This window comes from Schistocerca serialis, chromosome 5 (assembly GCF_023864345.2).
Source record: "Schistocerca serialis cubense isolate TAMUIC-IGC-003099 chromosome 5, iqSchSeri2.2, whole genome shotgun sequence".
NCBI classification, from domain to species: domain Eukaryota; kingdom Metazoa; phylum Arthropoda; class Insecta; order Orthoptera; family Acrididae; genus Schistocerca; species Schistocerca serialis.
This window is the reverse complement of record NC_064642.1, coordinates 265,792,368-265,812,511: the sequence shown is the minus strand read 5'-3', so window position 1 is coordinate 265,812,511 and position 20,144 is coordinate 265,792,368. Positions and strand designations below refer to the sequence as shown.

General features: G+C 39.0%; 1 protein-coding gene and 1 non-coding gene across 4 annotated transcripts in view; one reads left to right on the top strand and one right to left on the bottom strand.

The window, feature by feature from the left end:
- LOC126480796 (INO80 complex subunit D-like) overlaps window positions 1-20,144 on the bottom strand; it is a 156,207-nt gene that overhangs the window by 19,928 nt on the left and 116,135 nt on the right. For all 3 annotated transcript variants that reach the window (XM_050104112.1, XM_050104110.1, XM_050104111.1), the window contains 2 exons: window positions 15,214-15,336; window positions 5,890-6,045 (listed from right to left, as the gene is read on the bottom strand). In XM_050104112.1, the coding sequence (XP_049960069.1) occupies window positions 5,890-6,045; window positions 15,214-15,336 (279 nt within the window). The remainder of the gene's footprint in view (window positions 1-5,889; window positions 6,046-15,213; window positions 15,337-20,144) is intronic.
- Window positions 19,364-19,437, top strand: Trnat-ugu (transfer RNA threonine (anticodon UGU)). Its single transcript has one exon. It is a non-coding gene; the product is annotated as a tRNA-Thr (tRNA).

Genomic DNA, 20,144 nt, shown 5'->3' with positions numbered 1-20,144 from the left:
GGTTCCCTATCATTATGAACTTCTTGCTTCCAAACACATTGTCTGCTAGCCACTCTCTCATCAGCTGTGTAGAACCAGCTGCTGACAAACCCCCTTTCATTTCAATTATAACTCACAGCAAGCATTGACAACATTACTGCAGAAAACTCATGAAGTATGCCACTGACTCCTATCTAGACTACTATTGTCTCCTGCAGAAATGTACACTGTTGTTGTGTATTTGTCCAATTTTAAAGTCATTTCATATCGATCCAAATAAACTTGAGTTTAAATGTGTTAGATGCTCAGCCCTCTTCTCAGCCAAGCTGGTATCACTGTTCCCCCCTACAACACTTCCGTAATGCTGTGCTTGAACAACTGTGAAACACAGACTGCAATATTTTCCAGGGTGCAGTTCATAATTATGTAATGACACCAACTAATAAGTAAGTCGAAGATTGCAATCACAATTCAGTCCAATTCTCAAAATTTCAGATGTCCTGCGATCTAGTGATGTCTGTCAGTACTATTTATCTCCATGATGGGCCTCGTCACTGTAATTCATTCTCATGACAACAATTACAGTCAGTTTAATTTGATTTATTCAGATTGTTAAGCATTTCATTCTAGAGTAATTTTCTTTCTTGCCTCATCTGAACAGGATCATCTTGTTCTAAATCTGTTTAAAGGTGGTAACATTTTTACCCAGAATTCTGCATGAACAGTAACTTAATTTATCATTTGCAGCACACTTTGTAAATCATTACAGTATCTCATAAACAAATAAAATATTGATTTGCACTCATAATAAAGAAATATTTTTTTTAAAGAACAAGTCATATTTCAATATTTCTGTCACTTAAAAAGCACCATAAATGTTTGTACCCAAACAATTATGAGAACTTTTACTGCAAACTTGTTCAAATGCAACAAGAGTTTGTAATATGACAGAATTTAATGTTATGTCCTTTGTGTTTCACAAAATTGTCAAATTTTAAGCAGAACAATAGACTGTTAAGGTGGCTCTTATGTATCCTTTGCACTAGTGTTGCACAAGTCAAATGTCATGTGACTGAGAAACTACTTGTTGGCTTCTATCTCATTTCCACTCCTCTCCAAGTAACCGAATTTGGCTAACCTTCTCAACATCCCACAGCCTTCACCACTACCTCCCAGAGCAATGGCAATTCATGATCACAAGAACCAGCCACAGCTGTGTAGTTTTCTCAACCTCTCATATAAAGCCCTCTCCCCTCCTGAATTATTCAACAATCTCACTTTCAGCTCTACAACTGCATTAAAGCATGCTACTTTAGTTAAGGGCCTACTTTCCTTTGTGTGTAATGTCAACCAGAAGTATCACTTTGCAACCCAAACTCAAAACCAACAGCAAACCTGACTCTGAACTTGCCTTGAACCGTTCCGGCCATGATCCCAATTGAACCACAACCATTACCTCAAAATCATGCCTCACCAAGCCTTCCAAGAATTCCTATGATGCATCTCTGCTTTGTCATCCTTTCTCAGGTCCATAAAGTATGACCCAAACCTGTCATCTGTAGAATCCCAGGCTCTTCACTCCCGGAAAACTGATGACTTCATCATTATGCTCCCAGCAGACAAGGGATCTACCACTTTAGTACCTGACTGATGGGAGTGTGTGTGTGTGTGTGTGTGTGTGTGTGTGTGTGTGTGTGTGTGTGTCCACTGACACTTTTTTTTATGTACGGCATCCGCCATCGAGATCTGATCCCTGTGGTTCAAACTGGCCTGCAATCTCTCTTTATAATTTCAGGCCCCACACAAGGACTAATGCCTCAATTCATAGAACTTTTTACCGCACCAAACGACACACTCCCACCTTTCGTTTTCTTCCTAAGATACACAAACCCAATCATCCCGGTCATCCCATAGTTGCTGGATCCAAAGCAGCGACTAAAAGCACCTCTGACTTGCTTGATCAACAGCTGCAACCTACAGTACAAAGATTCCCCTCCTATATTAAAGACACCACCCATTTCACAGAGTGTCTAAAATATGTGCCCGTCTCATTCCCACAAAACACCTTGCAAGTTACCATTGATGCCAACTCCCTCTATTCCAGGAAATTCTGAACTTTCCCTCTGACGGAACACTTTAAGAATCCTGGTACACCGATGGAACACCTTGTTCAGTTTGAAGGGCAATGACATTTTTAAAAAAAGAGAATTTTTTACAGTGATTATTTCGATTTTATATCTTAACTAATAACACACAAATTGTTATAAAAAAATAATTAGAATTATCTAAATGTCAGGGGAAAAAAAAACCGATGTTATTAGTAGTTTTTCGTGGCGCATATATTCACTTCTCGTGGAATATCAGTGTTCTGCGGAACACAGTATGGGAGATTCTGCTCTATACCAACATTCCCCACATACATGGTCGACCCTGCTGCTGAAAATTACCTCAAATAGCACCCACCTGATTCCAACCCTATGACATCCCTTAATCAACTTGATACTTTGATGGGTATCACCATGTGTACCAGAATATTTCCTCCAATGCTAATCTTTTTGTGAGTCACTTTGAGAGAGCGGGGTGGCATCAGGGGGGGGCGGGGGGCTTTCCATGGATCCATACGCCTTCAGCCCTGGGTGAATTTTGATGCACTGACAACATCTTTGCCAGATGGACTCGTGGTAAGGCCAAACTTTTCAAATCGTTGCAATCTCTAAATACATACTTGAAATCAAATTTCACAAGGTCCCTTTCTGAATCCCATGACAGTTTCACTGATGCTGATTGAATCATCACCGAAGGTCACATTAAACCTACTAACACATAACAGTACTTACATTTGGACCGTTGCCTTCCTTTCCATGTCAAACATTCCTTCCCATACCGTGACATTTGAGGCAAACATATTTGTTCAGATGCAGCCTCTTGACAGCAATACACCACCATCCTCACTTCAACCTTCAGTGAACATAATTTGCCCTCCAGCATAGCTCAAAAGCAGATTTCCCATGGCAACAGATCCAATCCTGATACTGCTGATCCCTCCAACAAACAACTTATGAATACACTTCTTCACACTCAGTACTAGCGTGGTCTTGAATGTATTGACCAGCTACTTCAACATGGCTAGGATTTTCTAATACCATGCCCTGAAAATGAGGTCCATTCTGTCCGACATTTTGCCATCACATCTAGAATAGCTTTTAGTCACCCTCCCAATCACCCTCCCAATCACTCCCAATCCTTGTCAGATCCTGCTCCTGCACCCATTTCCCTACATTATGGATCATATCCCAGTGACCATTCCCAATGTTTTGCTGATTACCCAAACTTTCATCTTTAAGCTCACAGGTTTTCAAATTTCAATTGATACTGTCCCCAATGATCAGTCTTTCCTTCTCATCCTGTCCAATAAGTCTCCTCTGACCTGGGGTTCTGGACGGCTTTCCCATAACTCTCTCCAATTCTTAAAAGTCACCAGTCATTTTCCTTCATTCCTCTTTATTTCCCTTCAACCATTCTGTCTAAAGGAACCACTGGCTCCAAAAGCTTGTGCATTTCTGTATCATTTATGTGTGTTTTCTCCTGCTGCTGCTTGGCGAGTAGACTTCTTTTCTATCCAGTTATATTACTTTTTTCCATCAATGATTATTTTTGTAGACATATTGATTATCGTTGGTGGACAAGATAAACCAATCACAGGCTCACCCTAAGAAGCAGATGTCAAACTGTTAAAATAGCTCAATAGGAGCCTAAGATCCATTTAGGAAGAGGCAAGACAAGATTCAGGCTGTGAATTGCAATTTTGAGTAAAGATGGAACATTTTGTTAAAAGTTGCCTTGAAAAATGTGTGATCTCTTGTTGATCTGAACATCATGTGACATATTATGTACAACTTGTTATGGTGCTCGGGAAAGGATGATTCGTTTATAGAAACTCTGCTGTGAACACTAATAACAGACTGGCTCTTGGAATCGTTTTTCTTATTTTGTAATTCTGTGTGAATGAAACAACATCAAGGACATCCCATTATTTCACAACTCTCATTTTTAGTTGTATTGAGATTTTCCCATTTTACCACTGTGTTCTGCACTGTTTATTGCGTGCATGTTAAAGTCTGCAGCCAGCACAGAAAAAAATCAATTGGGATGATGACTATGAATCATCTTTACACGACAAGAAGTTAGCAAGTTGCCTCCAGCTGCGCTAGGAAAAAAGTGTGCGGACACTACATTAAAAAATCCCAGTGCATGTTGCACCTGGTGTATCTTTTTTGGTGGAAAGTATTACACTGAGGTACCCATATAGTATTATGAGGGTTACAATTCACATCTTTTAGAGGTGTCATAAATATTACACTTGTCATACCCTCATAAATAGCACAAAACTGTCTGATAGTGTGAAAGTGGCAGTAATTGGTTTTGATTTAGAGGACCTGCAAACAAACAAGGCAGAAGGGATGGATAACATTCCATCAGAACTTACAAAGTCATTGACATAGTGACAACTGACTGACTGTTTAGCTAGCGAATATCATGTATCAGTATGGTGACATACCATTTGACTTTAGAAGTTTACAATTCATATAATCTTGAAGATAGCAAGGATAGATAATTTAAAGAAATGTCAAATTATCAGCTTGACAGTAGCTAACCAGGATAATACACAAAAAATGGAAAAGAAAACAAAGAATCCGTGAGATGAAAATCAATTTGGTTTTACGAAATGAAAAGGCTTCAAACAGGGAGTCATATTTGATGATGGAAGCACATCTTATGAAAAATCAATGGACTTTCATAGGATTTTTAAGCCTCGAAAAATGATTCAACAATTTAAAGTGGTGCAACATCATCATAAATAAAGGTACACACTATATATAATACACAAAAGGTACAAGAACCAAGCAGGAACAATAAGAACAGAAGAGCAAGAGAGAAATACTCACGTCAAAAAAGGTATAAGGCAGGGATAGAGTGGTTTCCTCCACTATTAAACCTGTCTATCAAAGAAGCAATGTGAGACGTAAAGGAAAGATACAGGAAAGGGACTATATTTAAGAGGGAAAGAATACCAATGCTAACATTTGCCGATGACGCTGCTATCCTCAATGAATGTGAGGAAAAATTACAGGGTCCACTGAATGGAATAAATAGTCTAACGAGTACAGAATATGGACTCAGAGTAAACTAAAACAGGTGAAAGTGTTAACGAGCAACAGAAATGGCATCAGCAGAAAACTGCACATCAAAATCAGGGATCACAGTAGATGAAGTGAAAGCAAGGCAACGCATGGTGTTTGAAGCAAGAAGTATTCTAGATGCAGACCAGCATGGACAAAGAGCATTCTCACCAAAAGAGGTCTACCAGTATTGAATATATGACTTAATTTCAAAATGAAAAAGACAAAGGAGAAATTACATCCGCAGCATAGCTTTCTGCATGAAAGTGAATCATGGTCTGTGACAAAAACTGAAAAGTTTTGAATCAAAGTACCTGAGATCTGGTGTTACATATGAAAATTAAGTGGACCGCTAATAAGAATTAAGGAGGTTGGTTCTATGTAGAATCAGCAAGGAAAGGAATGTGTGGATTGCACTAATTATACTGGACTATAGGATATGTGTTAAGACCTCATGGAATGACTTCGATTATCTACAGTGACCTGTAGAGGGTAGGAAGGGGAAATAGATTAAAATACAAAAAATAAGTAATTGAGGAAATTGTGTGTTGTGTGTCAATCTAGGATGAAAAGATCTGCACAGGAGAGGAAGTCAAGGTGGGCAAGAACAAACCAGCCAACAGGAGTGTTGGAGAGTGAAAAAGAATAGGTGCTGTTGCATTGTCGCAAATGTGCGCATTTGCTTTTATCAAGTTCATGTGATGTACGAGTCAATAATAATTCTACTTACCAGTGAACAAGTCATTAAATGCATCTGCAGGAATCTGGTTGAGGACATTTGTAAGGTCATGCTCTTCGAGCAGTCGTGTAGCTTGGTTTGCTAGTTCCACTGGATCCGCAAAGTCCTCTGCCATTGAAAACACTACTTCTTCAACGACCTCTATACCTAATAAATAGAAGGAAAACAAAGAAAATATTTATCTTTCCTCAACAACAAAATAAATAGGTTTAAAAAACATGCCACTGCACTGTTTCTGCAGCCAGGAATTTCAAAAAGTGATCTAGGCACAAATGGAATCTAATTAAAATACTGTACTTAAGCAATATCACACAATGGTTAAATTTGGTCTTTACAAGACAAATCTGTGTGTGGCCAGCCATATTTCTTTTCTGATCAAAGTGGAACAAATATCCCCCCCCCTCAAAAGAATGTCAAGAAAGCCTCCAAAATCATTTATGACTTTGTTGGTTATCAACAGAAAATATTAATGATAATGGCTCAGGTTGTACAATATACCTAATAAGTTTTTTTATTTAATTTTACTGTTTTACTGGCTATTTCAGTTACCAAATAACTTAGGTATGGAATCTAAAATTCAATACAATGAAGGAGTTACACATTACAAAGCAAAATGATCTATAATGTCTTACGAAAGCTCCAGCAAAAATAAAAAAATAAGAAATCAGATGATAACAAATATTTTTATGTTAATGGATTTCCAGAATGGAAACAACAAACACAAATTAAGAAAGACAAACTGATCTGCAAAGGAAGCACACTTAGGATTTAATGTCGCATCAATGATGATCCCATTTGGGAGGGATCACACACATCCAGATTAGTGAAGGACAGGGATGAAAAAAAGATGACCTCTTCCCAGAAACCATCCTGACATTTACCTTAACTTACTTGAGGAAACCATACTGGGAAAGGCACCCAGTCACTGGCAGATGAATTATGGGGAATGGCAGATAGAAGCTGATGACAGGTCAGAAGTCACACCACCTTTCGGAACACAATCTTGCTCTTTTTCTAGTATAAAAATTCATCCCCCATCCACTTCTCTCTGAAAAGCATTCCTATGCACATCTCCAGCTTTAGTTCTTTCAGTATGACATTACAATAATGATTAAGGCCTTAAACAGCAATGGACAATATTACTAACTGCATGTCAGTCAACAATATTGATTGGGGACCTTATGACATCTTATTATGTAGAAATAAGATAGAATTACAGATTGTGAGTTAGCATAAAATCCCTCAATGCAGTCTATGGACTACATGCACATTTTTCTGGTAGGTATTAAGCAATGCATTGAAATACGTTAAAGCTGGGACAATATATGAAAGTGATATGATGGGTGTGGTATATGAGAATGTCATGCTTGCATAATCATAATCTGACAACAATAACAAAAATAGTTCAAATGGCTCTGAGCACTATGGGACTTAGAACTACTTAAACCTAACTAACCTAAGGACATCACACACATCCATGCCTGAGGCAGGATTCGAACCTGCGACCGTAGCTGTCGCGCGGTTCCGGACTGTAGCGCCTAGAACTGCTCAGCCACTCCGGCCGGCACATCAGTAACACTCTAGAAATAATCATAAACATCACCAAAAAGAAAAAAACTGACCCTAAATCAAAACTAATGTAATATTGCCTGGATGAATCATGTGGAATGAATTTCACAGCACAATATCTGCAACACTGCAAACTTAGAATTCATATTCTGTACAAACAACCTCATATAAGGGACATTTGTTTTTAATTATTAGGAGGCAAGAAATAAGTCTTCACCTCTATTACATGATGCCATGGGAAAAGGCAAACTGGAACAGCCTCAAAGAAAAATGATGCACAGAGCCCAGGGATCTATGGATCTTTCCTTTCCCTTACAAAATGTTTATCAAGCCACAGCATCATGAACACCAATGTGAACCTTTACACAGGGTAGAATATGGGAAAGAGCCCATATGGATGCTTTTAATTGGAATAATGGGAAATGGTTGGGACATTGTAATACAATAAACAAATAGGAAGCAAGAAAAGACAATTTTTTTCACTTATGTTCATCTGATTTTTTTTTTTTATTAAATATTTTTTCTTTGTCACAGTAAGATAGCTTCAATATTAATACTGTGGCATAGATAATGATATACGCGAATGTGTGCCTCTAAATGCTAACAAGGTTCTTTTCTACAGTCAGTCTTGTCTTTTCTTCTTCTTATCGACGGAGTAGCACGTTTGCTTGAATGATAAGGGTATTTCTTGAGTGAAATATATAGTTCTGAAATAATACAAAGTGTGTTCAGTTTACTTATCCACTGATCCACTACAACCAACCAGAGAAGTTACATACATGGTCTGGAACGGAAATACGACAAACATTACAAAGCACCTAGGTAGCTGCCATTCCATCATCAATCAAGGTGTAATCATTTTCTTTTTGAAAATTACTGTACAACTAAACACACCAAAGCTACAAAAAATGCAAGGATACTAATAAGGATACAAATAGGGACAATGTAAATATACTAAAAAGTAATACTGAACAATGTTCTGTTAAACAGTGAAAAATGCCACTCTCAGAAAATACAGGTAATTTAGATTAATTCAATGGAAAAAGAATGGCAGGATCATTTAGCCTTAAGTTGTGTTTCTTATTTATGGAGTCAAGATAATAATGCACACAGGGAAACATTTAACCACTTTGAGAAATGGTACACTGCATCAAAAAACATGAAAGTAGGGGTCCAAAACATCTGGTACTATAGAGAACTGATTGTCAATGTGATGGAAGAAAGTCGAAGAAAAAATACCGGTTGTTGCATTCAGATCTCTTTTATTACTGACCAACTGTTGCAACAGTAATGGCTCAACATTTTGACTTCCAACATTTAAACAGAAAGTGCATTTAAAACTGTTTAACTTCACGAAAGTTTCCCTATGCATGGGCCGATAATTTAAAAAGACACTGAAATATTAGCCACAGGAACTTATGTAGTGGCCATCAAAAAATTATCTGTCTTTAGTGAACCACACGTACATTTAGTTGTCTCACAAGAAAGAAGTAACTTTCAACTGGTTCCTCATGTGGGAAAACTGCATGATATTCAAGTAATGAATTACAAGTTTTACTATAAGTGCATTTACCTTTTCGCTTTATTATAGAACCAGTTAACTTGGCAATGATTTGCAGTTGCCACATATGTATGGCAACTGGATATACAATCTAATCTCCTTCGCCACCCCTCTCTATCCTTCTCCACCTCCCCCTTCCTTTGTCCATCACTTCATCCTCCTCCATACCTCAGTCTATAAAAATTAATGTGCAGCATATGCAAACAGGCATTTTCTTGCTGATTACTAGTTTCTAGGCAGCTGCTACAAAATATGGCCCCTCTCTAGATCCTGCACAACGGTAGCTAAAGAAGGGACGATGTTATTAGAGTCCGAATGGCTTCTCTTGGAAGTAACTAAATTATTCTAGAACACCAACACATAAATGTACCTCAGAAAAGTTATTTAAAATTACATAAATGAAATGCAAGCATAGCCTACATTTGGACCAATACAACATATACAAAACTCATTCAATAGCACCACTGCACTCTGGACTCTCAACAAATTGGAAAATGCCGAGTTAAACATTGTAACTGCACATAGCAACCAGCGAGAAAATGCAGGACACACAATTATTCCCCTGTAATAACAAAAGTTCTCAACCCTCTCATTAACTACCAAAGGTTATACAAGAGGGTAGTTAAGACCAATTATAATGTAATGGTCTGAGTTCACAATTGCAAACAATACCAAGCCACAGAAAGGAGCAACAGCAGAGCATCAGAAAACAATGGGAAGATTAGTTCAGGAATTCATGAGTAGCCACTGCCACGTCTCAACAATGGTCAGAAGAAATGATTTTAAGCTATAAGAGAAGTCACTGAACTCCGTAGACGTATTCAAAGCACAATAGGGATTTAACACTATAAGCTTACAGTATCATTCTAACATGCATTTTAGCAGAAAACATGAAACAGTGGAGCCACTCAACACTGAAGAGGTGAAGAAATATGCTGAAACATGGGGTACAAGGAGCACCACAATAAGATCTTACTGGAGCTGCATGGTTTCGAGTATGAAAAATTATTGCGAGGGTTCTGCTGTGAAACTGATCAGCAGAGAAATGGTATACGAAATTATCGCTGTTAAATTATGTTGTGCTTGTGTCTAATGGTGGCTTTTTTGTTTGAATATGACCATTCAAATGCTGAAATGCCTTATCCAACAGGTGCTTCACTCCATGACAACAACTGTTTCATCTTAATCTACAAATCTTCTGTTAATGATAACAGTTTAAAATATATTCTGTTAGTGTGGCCATTTCAGTGCAGTAAGTGCTTTACTGTGCACCAGTCACACTGTCTGCTTTCTTTTGTCTGTCAATACTGACTGGCTTCCAATCCTGTACTGCTGTGCTATTACCACTGCAATGTCGCTGTGCGGTACTGAAAAGTTTACTGATGCTACTTGTTACTTGCTTATGTGAATTGAGCATAGGACATACTTGCTTGCCAACAGTTTATTTGAGCATGAAGGAGTAACCAAAACACAAACCTCAAGTCTTACTGATATAAGATGCTTCCCCTCCTTCTAGTATATCCTCCAACATAAATTACAATAACACTGGCACTGAGGGCAATTCTCAGCAAAACAGCAATTTAGAGCCTAGGTACTGACCTATAAACAAGTGGTTATGCATATTCCCTTAGGTCAGTCTTCACCGTGTCATAACCTGCAAACAATAGTGGCATATGATGGATGTGAGTGAGGGAATTTCTCTGTTTTGGTGAATGTAAAGGCCCTCAGTAGGTAAGTAAACTAATGTTTTAGCATGATCTGCTACCAAGTCACTGTTATCGCTTTTTTCGAGTAACAATGATAGAAAACTGACATACCTAAATTTTGAGTATTATCCTCAGGGAGTCACACCTAGTGATACATGGCTGGCGACCACGGGGCCCCGAGCTGAGTCCTGGCACTGCTTCCACTTACTTATGCCAGGCTCCTCACTTTTATCTTTCCTATCTGGCCACCCTTGGCCAGCTCTTGTTCTTTTCCGACCCTGACGCTATTAGGTTTCGAGGGCTAGGGGTCTTTCATTTTCCAACCTATACTTCTCATGCAGCGTCTGACCTGGAGCGGGCGGCTGCAAAAGGCGTCTGTATCCCATGTTAGGGGCGGCCTCCAGAACTGCGGAAGGCAACGGAATACCACCGCAGATTATCTTCTCTGCATAATGCAGTCTCCATTTTATGCACAAAAAATGGCTTCCTCTCATGTTAAATCATTGTCCGGAGGTAAAATAGTCCCCCATTCGGATCTCCGAAGGGGGGGGGGGGGGGGACAACTTGAAAGGAGGCAAAAAATCAAAACGAGAATTGGTACCTGGAATGTCAGAACTCTGCTACAAGCAGGAAAACTAGAAAACCTTAAAAGAGAGATGGAAAAGAATCATATGGACCTCGGAGTTGCTGAGGTAAGATGGAATGGACATGGAGAGTTGCAGTCAGATGAATATGTATTCTACTACTCAGGAGGAGAAGTAAAAGGAATTAATGGAGTAGGAATGATTATGACAAAGGAATTGGCTAAATGTGTGGAATATGTAGACTATGCAAATGACCAGGTTATTGGTGTAAGGTTGAAAGGAGCACAAAAAGATTTACTGATTGTCCAAGTGTATATGCCAACTTCAGAACATGATGACCAAATTGTAGAGGAAACGTACAATGTAATAGAGAGAATAATGGACGAAAATAAAAAATGCTGCAAAATAGTAATGGGAGACTGGAATGCCATTGTGGGAGAAGGGAAAGAGGGAAACATAGTAGGCAGTCATGGTCTTGGAAAGAAAAATGACAGAGGTGAATGATTAACTGACTTCTGCAGGGAAAGGCAGCTGATAGCGGCAAACACATGGTTCAAGAACCATAAGAGTAGGCTCTACACTTGGAAATCACCAGGGGATAAATATAGAAGCCAAATCAATTTTATACTGGTAGAAGAAAGATACAGGAATGGAATCAAGAAGGTGCACACATTACCAGGTGCAGATATTAATAGTGACCACAACTTACTTATGGCAGAAATAGAAATAAGAATGAAAAAACTGAAAAACGCGACAATGGTGAAGAAGTGGGATCTAGAGAAGATAAGGTCCAACAAAGAACAAATTACAGAAATGCTGTCTCGGGACTTTCTAAACACATTAAGAGACAAAGAAGCACCTGATAATGCCAACGAGTACTGGAATATGCTGAAAGAAGGAATCATTAAAGCAGGACAGCAAAATATAGGATATGTAAAAGGGAAAAGGTCAAAAAAACCATGGGTCACACAAGAAATGATTTCCAAGATGGAGGAGAAAAGGAAATTGAAAAACAAGAGCACTGAAGATGCAAGAAAGATATACCGAAGGTTAAATAACGAACTGCGAAGAGAAACAGAGCAGGCTACGAAAAAATGGCTAAAAGCGGAATGTGATGAAATTGAAGAACTGGACAGGAAGGGAAGATATGACTTACTATACAACAGAGTAAAGACTATGACATGAGAACAAAACAGAGCAGGAAGTGCTACTATGGAAATTTTGAGTAAAGACGAAGAGGTAGTGTACAAAGATCGTGACGATGTCCTCCAGAGATGGGAAGAATATATAAAAGAGCTATATGACACAAATAGCAAACCAGAAACTCTGGAACTTGAATCACATAACAGTGTAAGTGATGAAGAGAAAGGACCGACCATCATAATGGAAGAAGTAAAGTCTGCCATTGCTGCAATGAAAAATGGCAAAGCAGTATGTACAGATACAATACCGGGAGAAACACTAAAATGCTTGAACCACAATGGAATAAGAGAAATATTGAGGTTATGTAATAAAATATATGACAGTGGTGAATGGCCTGAGGACTTTTTGACAACAGTAATGATTCCATTACCGAAAAAACAAGGAACCAAGAAATGCAGCGAGCACAGGACAATCAGCCTCATTTCACGTGCAGCCAAAGTGATGTTAAGAATAATTAATAAAAGACTTGAGAAAGTAATAGAGGAGAATCTCAGCGAGGAGCAGTTTGGCTTTAGATGGAATACGGGCACCAGAGATGCAATAGGGCTCCTACGAATCTTGGGAGAAAGGTTTATTGAAAAAGGAAGTGACCTATATATGTGCTTCATCGATTTAGAAAAGGCATTTGACAATGTGGTTTGGGGCAAGCTGGCGACTATTATGAGGGAAAACAGAGTGGACTGGAAAACCAGAAGACTTATAAACTCAGTGTACCTTAATCAAAAAGTTTCAGTTAAAGTGAGAAGAGAAAGTACAAACTGGATCAGACTAGGGAAAGGAGTAAGACAAGGATGCTGTTTATCACCTACTCTTTTCAACCTTTACTTGTAAAATGTGATTGACCAATGCTCATTAGATGACAAAGGAGTAGAAATTGGAGGAAGAAGAGTAGGGTGCTTGAGATTTGCTGATGACATGGTCCTTCTAGCCACAGGGGAAAAAGAATTACAGGATTTGGTGGACACCATTGCAACTAACGGAAAAAAATATGGAATGAAAATTAACACAAATAAGACAAAAGTATTGGCAATAGGAGGAAATAAGGAAATAAAAATTGTGCTGAATGGAGAAACACTAGAACAGGTGCAAAATTTTAAGTATCTTGGAAGCAGGATAGGCACCGACTGGAAGTGCACCACAGAAATTAAAACAAGGATAGCAATGGCCAAAGAGGCATTTTATAAGAAAAGGAGAATCTTCTGCAGCGGTCTGGACAGAGAACTCAGAAAGAGACTCATAAAATGTCTTGTGTTCTTCTATATGGCGCTGAAACATGGACTATGAGGAAAAAAGACAGAAAGGCTGGAGGCTTTTGAGATCTGGACATGGCGGAAGATGGAAAGAATAAGTTGGATGGACAGAGTAAAAAATGAAGAGGTACTGAGAAGGGTGGGAGAGAAAAGACAGTTACTAGATGTAATAAAGAGAAGAAAAAGAAATTGGATTGGGCATATATTAAGAAAGAATGACGGACTGATAAAAACAGTTTTAGAAGGTTATGTAGAAGGGAAAAGGAAGCGAGGAAGGAAGAGATTCCAGATACTGGATGACATGATGGACGGTACAACATACAGCAGCCTTAAGAAGGAAGCAATGGATCGCAGAAAATGGAGAGGGAAAGGACCTGCTAATATAGCAGATAACTGATGATGATGATTATCCACTTGCCACCACCATCAGTCTTGACTACCCGAAAGAGCGATTCAATGCTTCATGTTATTTTTTAAATATCTGTATATTGCTCTACCCATGTACCAATAAATAATGCAACTCCTCAATCAAAGCCATCAGTTTCCAGGTTGTGACATCTAATGGTCGTGTTTCCATGGCCACTTTTATTTCTGTCTCCTGCAGTGTGTTGTTAGCAGACGTACTTGAGAGGGAGGTAGCTTCTGAATGTTATAGTGAGGAAAAGGTTTGGGAGGGGGGGGGGGGGGGGGGGATGACATTACATTTTATTACTTTGAAAATTCTCACTTATTTCTAGGAATGACTGCCTCCAATTCTTCTCAACTGCCTGCGAGGGGTAGCACAGTGGTTTAGTAAAGATTAGACTGTTTGGTTGTCAGTTTGTTAATGAAAAATTAACTGTTCTCTAGTAGTGGTGGCAATTTTGGCATTGTTTGTAATATTTGGGGTGGGATCTTTATAGGAAAGTGAAGAAACAGAGTACCCAATCTTTTCTGTGTCACATCCTCATACAGCTCTTAAAGAGCTACAGAAGGGAACGCTCCAAAACCCAGCACAATACAAACATGGCTGCAGTATATCTGTCTGACATGTCCCCATGTCCACAGGAACAACCCCTGATGCCTACTGGCTGCGACAAGAGAGTGGTGTTAATTCCTTTCCCCCCTCCCCCCTTAAAGAATCGATACATACACTCTAAGTTCAGTAAATTAAATATTGTCTGTGCTCGAGTGCAAATGGTTCCTTAAAGCTCTTAAAAATCTTCAAAATACCAAATGGATACAGTCATTTTAGATGAAGTAAGTTTTGTGTGTATATTATTAAATTTAGTTCTTGGAATATGATGAGATCTGAAATTCACAGTAGTAGTTATATGAAAACTTGACAATTTTAGAATCTTGTCCCTTTTGGGCAAAATTCCTGCAGACAGCCATGCACCTGTCTGTATATGATCAAACATACAATTTTTCCATGTGCGGACGTATAAATTGTATAATCTTACCAGATTGTTCATGGTTTTCTTCAACAATGTGTGTTTCTGGTGGAACTGAATTTCTTACTGCTTCTTCCTTAACACACATTTCCATGCTCTCAGGGGCTGACGAACTTTCCCCACCATTTGTATCTGGAAAAGAATAATATGCTGAAGTTGACAATTCTTAAAAATGCAGTAACAAAACTGCACCCAACTTTAATGTCAGAGTAAGGTAGTTGTTCTTAGCACAGCCAGATTTCTGAGCCAACTATCCTTTTGTTCTGCCTTTCAACCCATAATCAAAATCAGTTTTCATTGATTCCATATTTTGTATATTATGTTTACAGCAATCATAGCTTATTTTAAATTTCATAAAATAAGGGAAAGGCAACCACTCATCTACAGTGGACTAATGCATGGAGCACAGTTACATATACCATAAAACAGTATCCACACTAGCTTTCAAGCACTTGCTCTTTTCCTAGCATTAGTACACACATTCACACATATAACCACACGGACACCCAAACACACACACTCCCATAGTTCACAGCAAGACTTGTGAGTGTGTATTTGGGTGTCTGTGTGTGAATGTGTGTATTTATTGCTAAAGAAAGTGTTAGTGCTCAAAAGCTAGTGTGAATGCTTTTTTCTGTTACATATTACTTTGCTTCATGCATGTGCAAGTGGTAGCCTTTTCTTTATTTTATGTATCGGTCCGTCCAGAAATTTCCATTAATGTTATTTTAAATTCCAATTTTTCTTCTTCTACATCTACTATTCCTAATACAATCACCTCCATATCATCATCTCCAGTTTCACAGCTTGTGCTGGAATTCACTTAATAATTTCTGATTTCATTGACATAGTAATTGGTATATGTCGTGTTATGAACATATAACATAAATGTTAAATGTGTAATTAAGAACATTAATCCCCTTCCAGTTTTTAAGAATTTTCAAGCAAAGAAATAATTTATATTTTACGTTTACCTGTACATCCATTGCAAACCACTGGAAAGTGCATGGCAGAGTAGTACCACACATCAGAGTATCTTACTGTTCTATTTGCATAAGGGGTGAGGAAATACTGACTGCTTAACTACCTGTGTGTGTGCTGTAATTAGTCTGATCTTGTCTTTGTGGTTCCCAAGAGGACAGTACATATGGGGCTGCATTGCATGCCTAGTTTCCTCAACTATGATTCTCGAAACTTTGCGAGTAGGCTTTCATGGGATAGCTGATCACTGTCCTTCAAGTGATTGCCAGTTCAAGTTTTGTAGCACTCTCCTGTTGGTCACAAAAAACTTCCACCATCTGTACTGTCCCTCTTTGCATACACTCAATGTTTTCTGTTAATTCTACCTCCTGTGAGTCCCATAAACCTGAGCAATATTCTATAATGGACCACATGAGAGTTTTATAAGAATTCCCCTTTGCAGACTGTATTTTCTTAATGTCCTACAGATGAGCCAAAGTCTGCCATACATTTCGTCTATAACTGAGACTATGTATTATTTCACTTCATATCTCCACAAATCATTATGTCACAGGTATTTTACTGATTCCATTGTGACTATTAGTATTATAGTTATAAGATATCGTGATTCTACATTTTGCAATGTGCACAGTTCATTTCCGAACATTTAAAGCAAGTCGCCAAACTTTGCAACACTTTAAAATATCATCAAGCTCTGACTAAATATTAAGCAACTTTTTTCAGATAGTACATCATTACAAATAACTGCATCATGTGTAAAAAGTTGAAGGTGACTTTTAATATTGTCTGGCAGGTCACCTATACACAAAATGAACATCAACACTTTCCTGGGGCACTCCTGAAATTACTTCAACATCTGCCAAAGCAGGATAACATGTGTCCTGCCAACCAAAAGTTTCCAAATCCAGTCAGCAGTCATCAATTTTGTTTGATATCCCATATAATCATTCTATTGTAAATAAGCACTGATGAGGTACTGAGTCAAATGCTTTTTTGGAATTCAAGAAACACTGCATCTACCTGATTTTAGGACATGGTAATCTAATAAAATACAGTAATTTGATTTTATCTTTCTCTCTCTGCTTCTGTGATGCAACTGGATCTTCTGTCACTTCAGTTTCTTCTAATACTATGAGCTAAAATTCTGAATGCAGCTTCTAAAACATGTCTGCCTGAACCCACTAACCACAGGAATTAGTCTGCATCAGATTGTCACCAACGTTATAGTCTGCTCATGCATCTTTTTTTAAATCTTCATATTGACCAACTAAAATAATATGACTACTTCTACTTCTGTTCTCGTTATTTCTTATTTTTCCAGTACTCCATTTTCTCCCCATGTTATCTTTTCCTTTCTTTTGTCCATGTTATTATCCATTTTTTATTTCTTCTTCCCTGAAAGACTTCTAAATTTACTAGTTTATTCTTAATACGGTTTCTTTCTGTTATTTCTGATACTTCGATGTTGTATCTTTCCAGTTCTTTTCTCATTTGTGTAATCCTTAGTACTGTCAATTTCTTTTCCCAAAAATACAGGAGTATTTGTTTTGTTAACCTATTCTCATTAATTTACTAGGTGTGTTCAAAGAAGATTCATCTTTGCTTTATATATACTAAGAAGGTATCATGTCATAAAGAACAGATACCTTCTTAGAATACAGGGTGTGGTAGATAAGTAATGAGACTGGCCGCCGCACGGCGCCCCAGTCGCTCGCAGGGCGGTCTCCACCTGTACGTCACGTGGTGGGGGATCTGAGCTAACAATAGAACCGGTTCGCAGTCGCGTCGGAGCTCTGGTGCAGTGAGGGTCGAGCTTCGCGTATTACGTTGTTTGTGTGCCCGTGACACTTGTGAAAACGCTGAAGATGGATCGCTCGATAGAACAGCGGTATGCAATCAAATTTTGCTTTTGCTTGGGCAAAACTGCTTCGGAAACTTTTGGTATGATTACGGAGGCCTACAAAGAAGACTCCCTATCAAGAGCTCAAGTGTTCCGGTGGTTTAATGAATTTAAAAACGGGAGGGAATCCGTTGAAGACATGGAACGATCTGGACGCCCTTCAACGAGTCGTGTGGATGAAACGGTGGCCAAAGTGAAAGAACTCCTGGACTCCGACCGTCGTTTTAAGTCTCAAAATGATCGTGGTTCACCAAATTGTTACGCAAGATTTGATGATGAGGAAAGTTTGCGCAAAATTGGTTCCCCGAGTGCTCACCGCCGAACAAAAGCAACAACGAGTGGACGTTTGCCGTGAGATGTTGAATGATTTGGAAAATAATCCACACTTTTTAGACAACGTAGTAACAGGCGACGAATCGTGGACATTCCAGTACGACCCAGAGACGAAAGTCCAGAGCTCGGAGTGGCACACACCGGAATCCCCGCGGCCGAAGAAAGCAAGAATGTCAAAGTCCCGCATCAAGACAATGCTGATTGTGTTTTTCGACAAGCGGGGGTTAATTCACAAAGAGTTTGTCCCTCAGGGGAAGACTGTCAATGCCGAATTCTACAAAGAAGTCCTTCAGCGATTGCACAGAGCCGTCAAACGGAAGCGACAGGACCTTGCTCAACGCTGGCGTCTCCACCACGACAAGGCTCCGGCGCACACAGCGTTCCTCATGACCTCCTACTTGACCCGAATTGGAGTTGAAGTTTTGCCACAGCCACCATACAGTCCTGACTTGAGTCCTCCTGATTTCTTCCTATTTCCGAAGGTCAAAAGATGCCTGAAGGGTCATCGTTTCGACGATATTCCGAACATCCAACGTGCTATCACGAAGGCACTAACTGGGATAACTCAAACGGACTACAGTGGGGCCTATGAAGCTTGGAAAACGCGCTGGCAACGTTGTGTCGACGCCCAAGGCGAGTACTTTGAAGAATATTAACGTTTTGTACAAATTGGATCAATAAATTTGTTTTTCTAGACTGAGTCTCATTACTTATCTACCACACCCTGTATATATAGTTAAGGCTCACCGGCCACTTGACCATCTTCTTCTTCTGTGCGAATGCACAAACAGAGCCCGAACTCTTACGGGAATCGGCAATGTGCCGCGAGTAATGAGTATAATGGGCGGGGGCACTATGAATGAAGTGTGGGACAATACGTTGAGAATGTGGGTTTCGCGGGAGGCATGCCAGAGATAAATCCCTGCAGTCGCGCTATCCTCTGTGTCCTCGGTGGCTCAGGTGGATAGAGCGTCTGCCATGTAAGCAGGAGATCCTGGGTTCGAGTCCCGGTCGGGGCAGACATTTTCATCTGTCCCCGTTGGTGTATGTCAACGCCTGTAAGCAGCTTGGGGTGTTCATTTCATTGTAATTTCATCTTTGCTTTGCCATTACTTCTGACAATTTTTCTATATTTTTGTATATCTCCTTGATACTTCTCATCTTCCAACAATATGCAGCTTGCACTGCACTCATCATTTTCCTGAAGGTCTTTCTTTCCGGTACATCTATTCTATGCAGCTTCAGTTCATTCTTAAGCATTCAAATTCATATAAATGTTCTGCTCTTACCACTGCGGTATAGTGTTTTGGTTTTGTTTTCCCAGGTATGTATTTCTTCTTGTACAAAATTTTTTGTTCTAGTAAACCATAAGCAGTTTTCATTTTGTTAACTCTACATCTACTGCGAATTTTTCTAGTACATTATGCCACATGGTTTCTCATTATTATTTTTTAATCATCATCATTTTTACTCAACTGTAGCCTATGATTATTGTAGTAATACCCACCCAAAAGATTCTTCTAGAATAACACTAATATAATACTTCACAACTGCCTGAAGTGGCCCATTCAGGTCCTTGTTCAATCTCTTCACAGAAGAATTAATCCAGGGCTGGTCATAGCACAACAAAATGTCTGCAAAGCCTACATCAGAGTCTTCAGCGGCAGCTGTTGGACACCAATCGTGGTAAAATCCACCCTTTCCTTTGAATTACTTTTACCTAAAC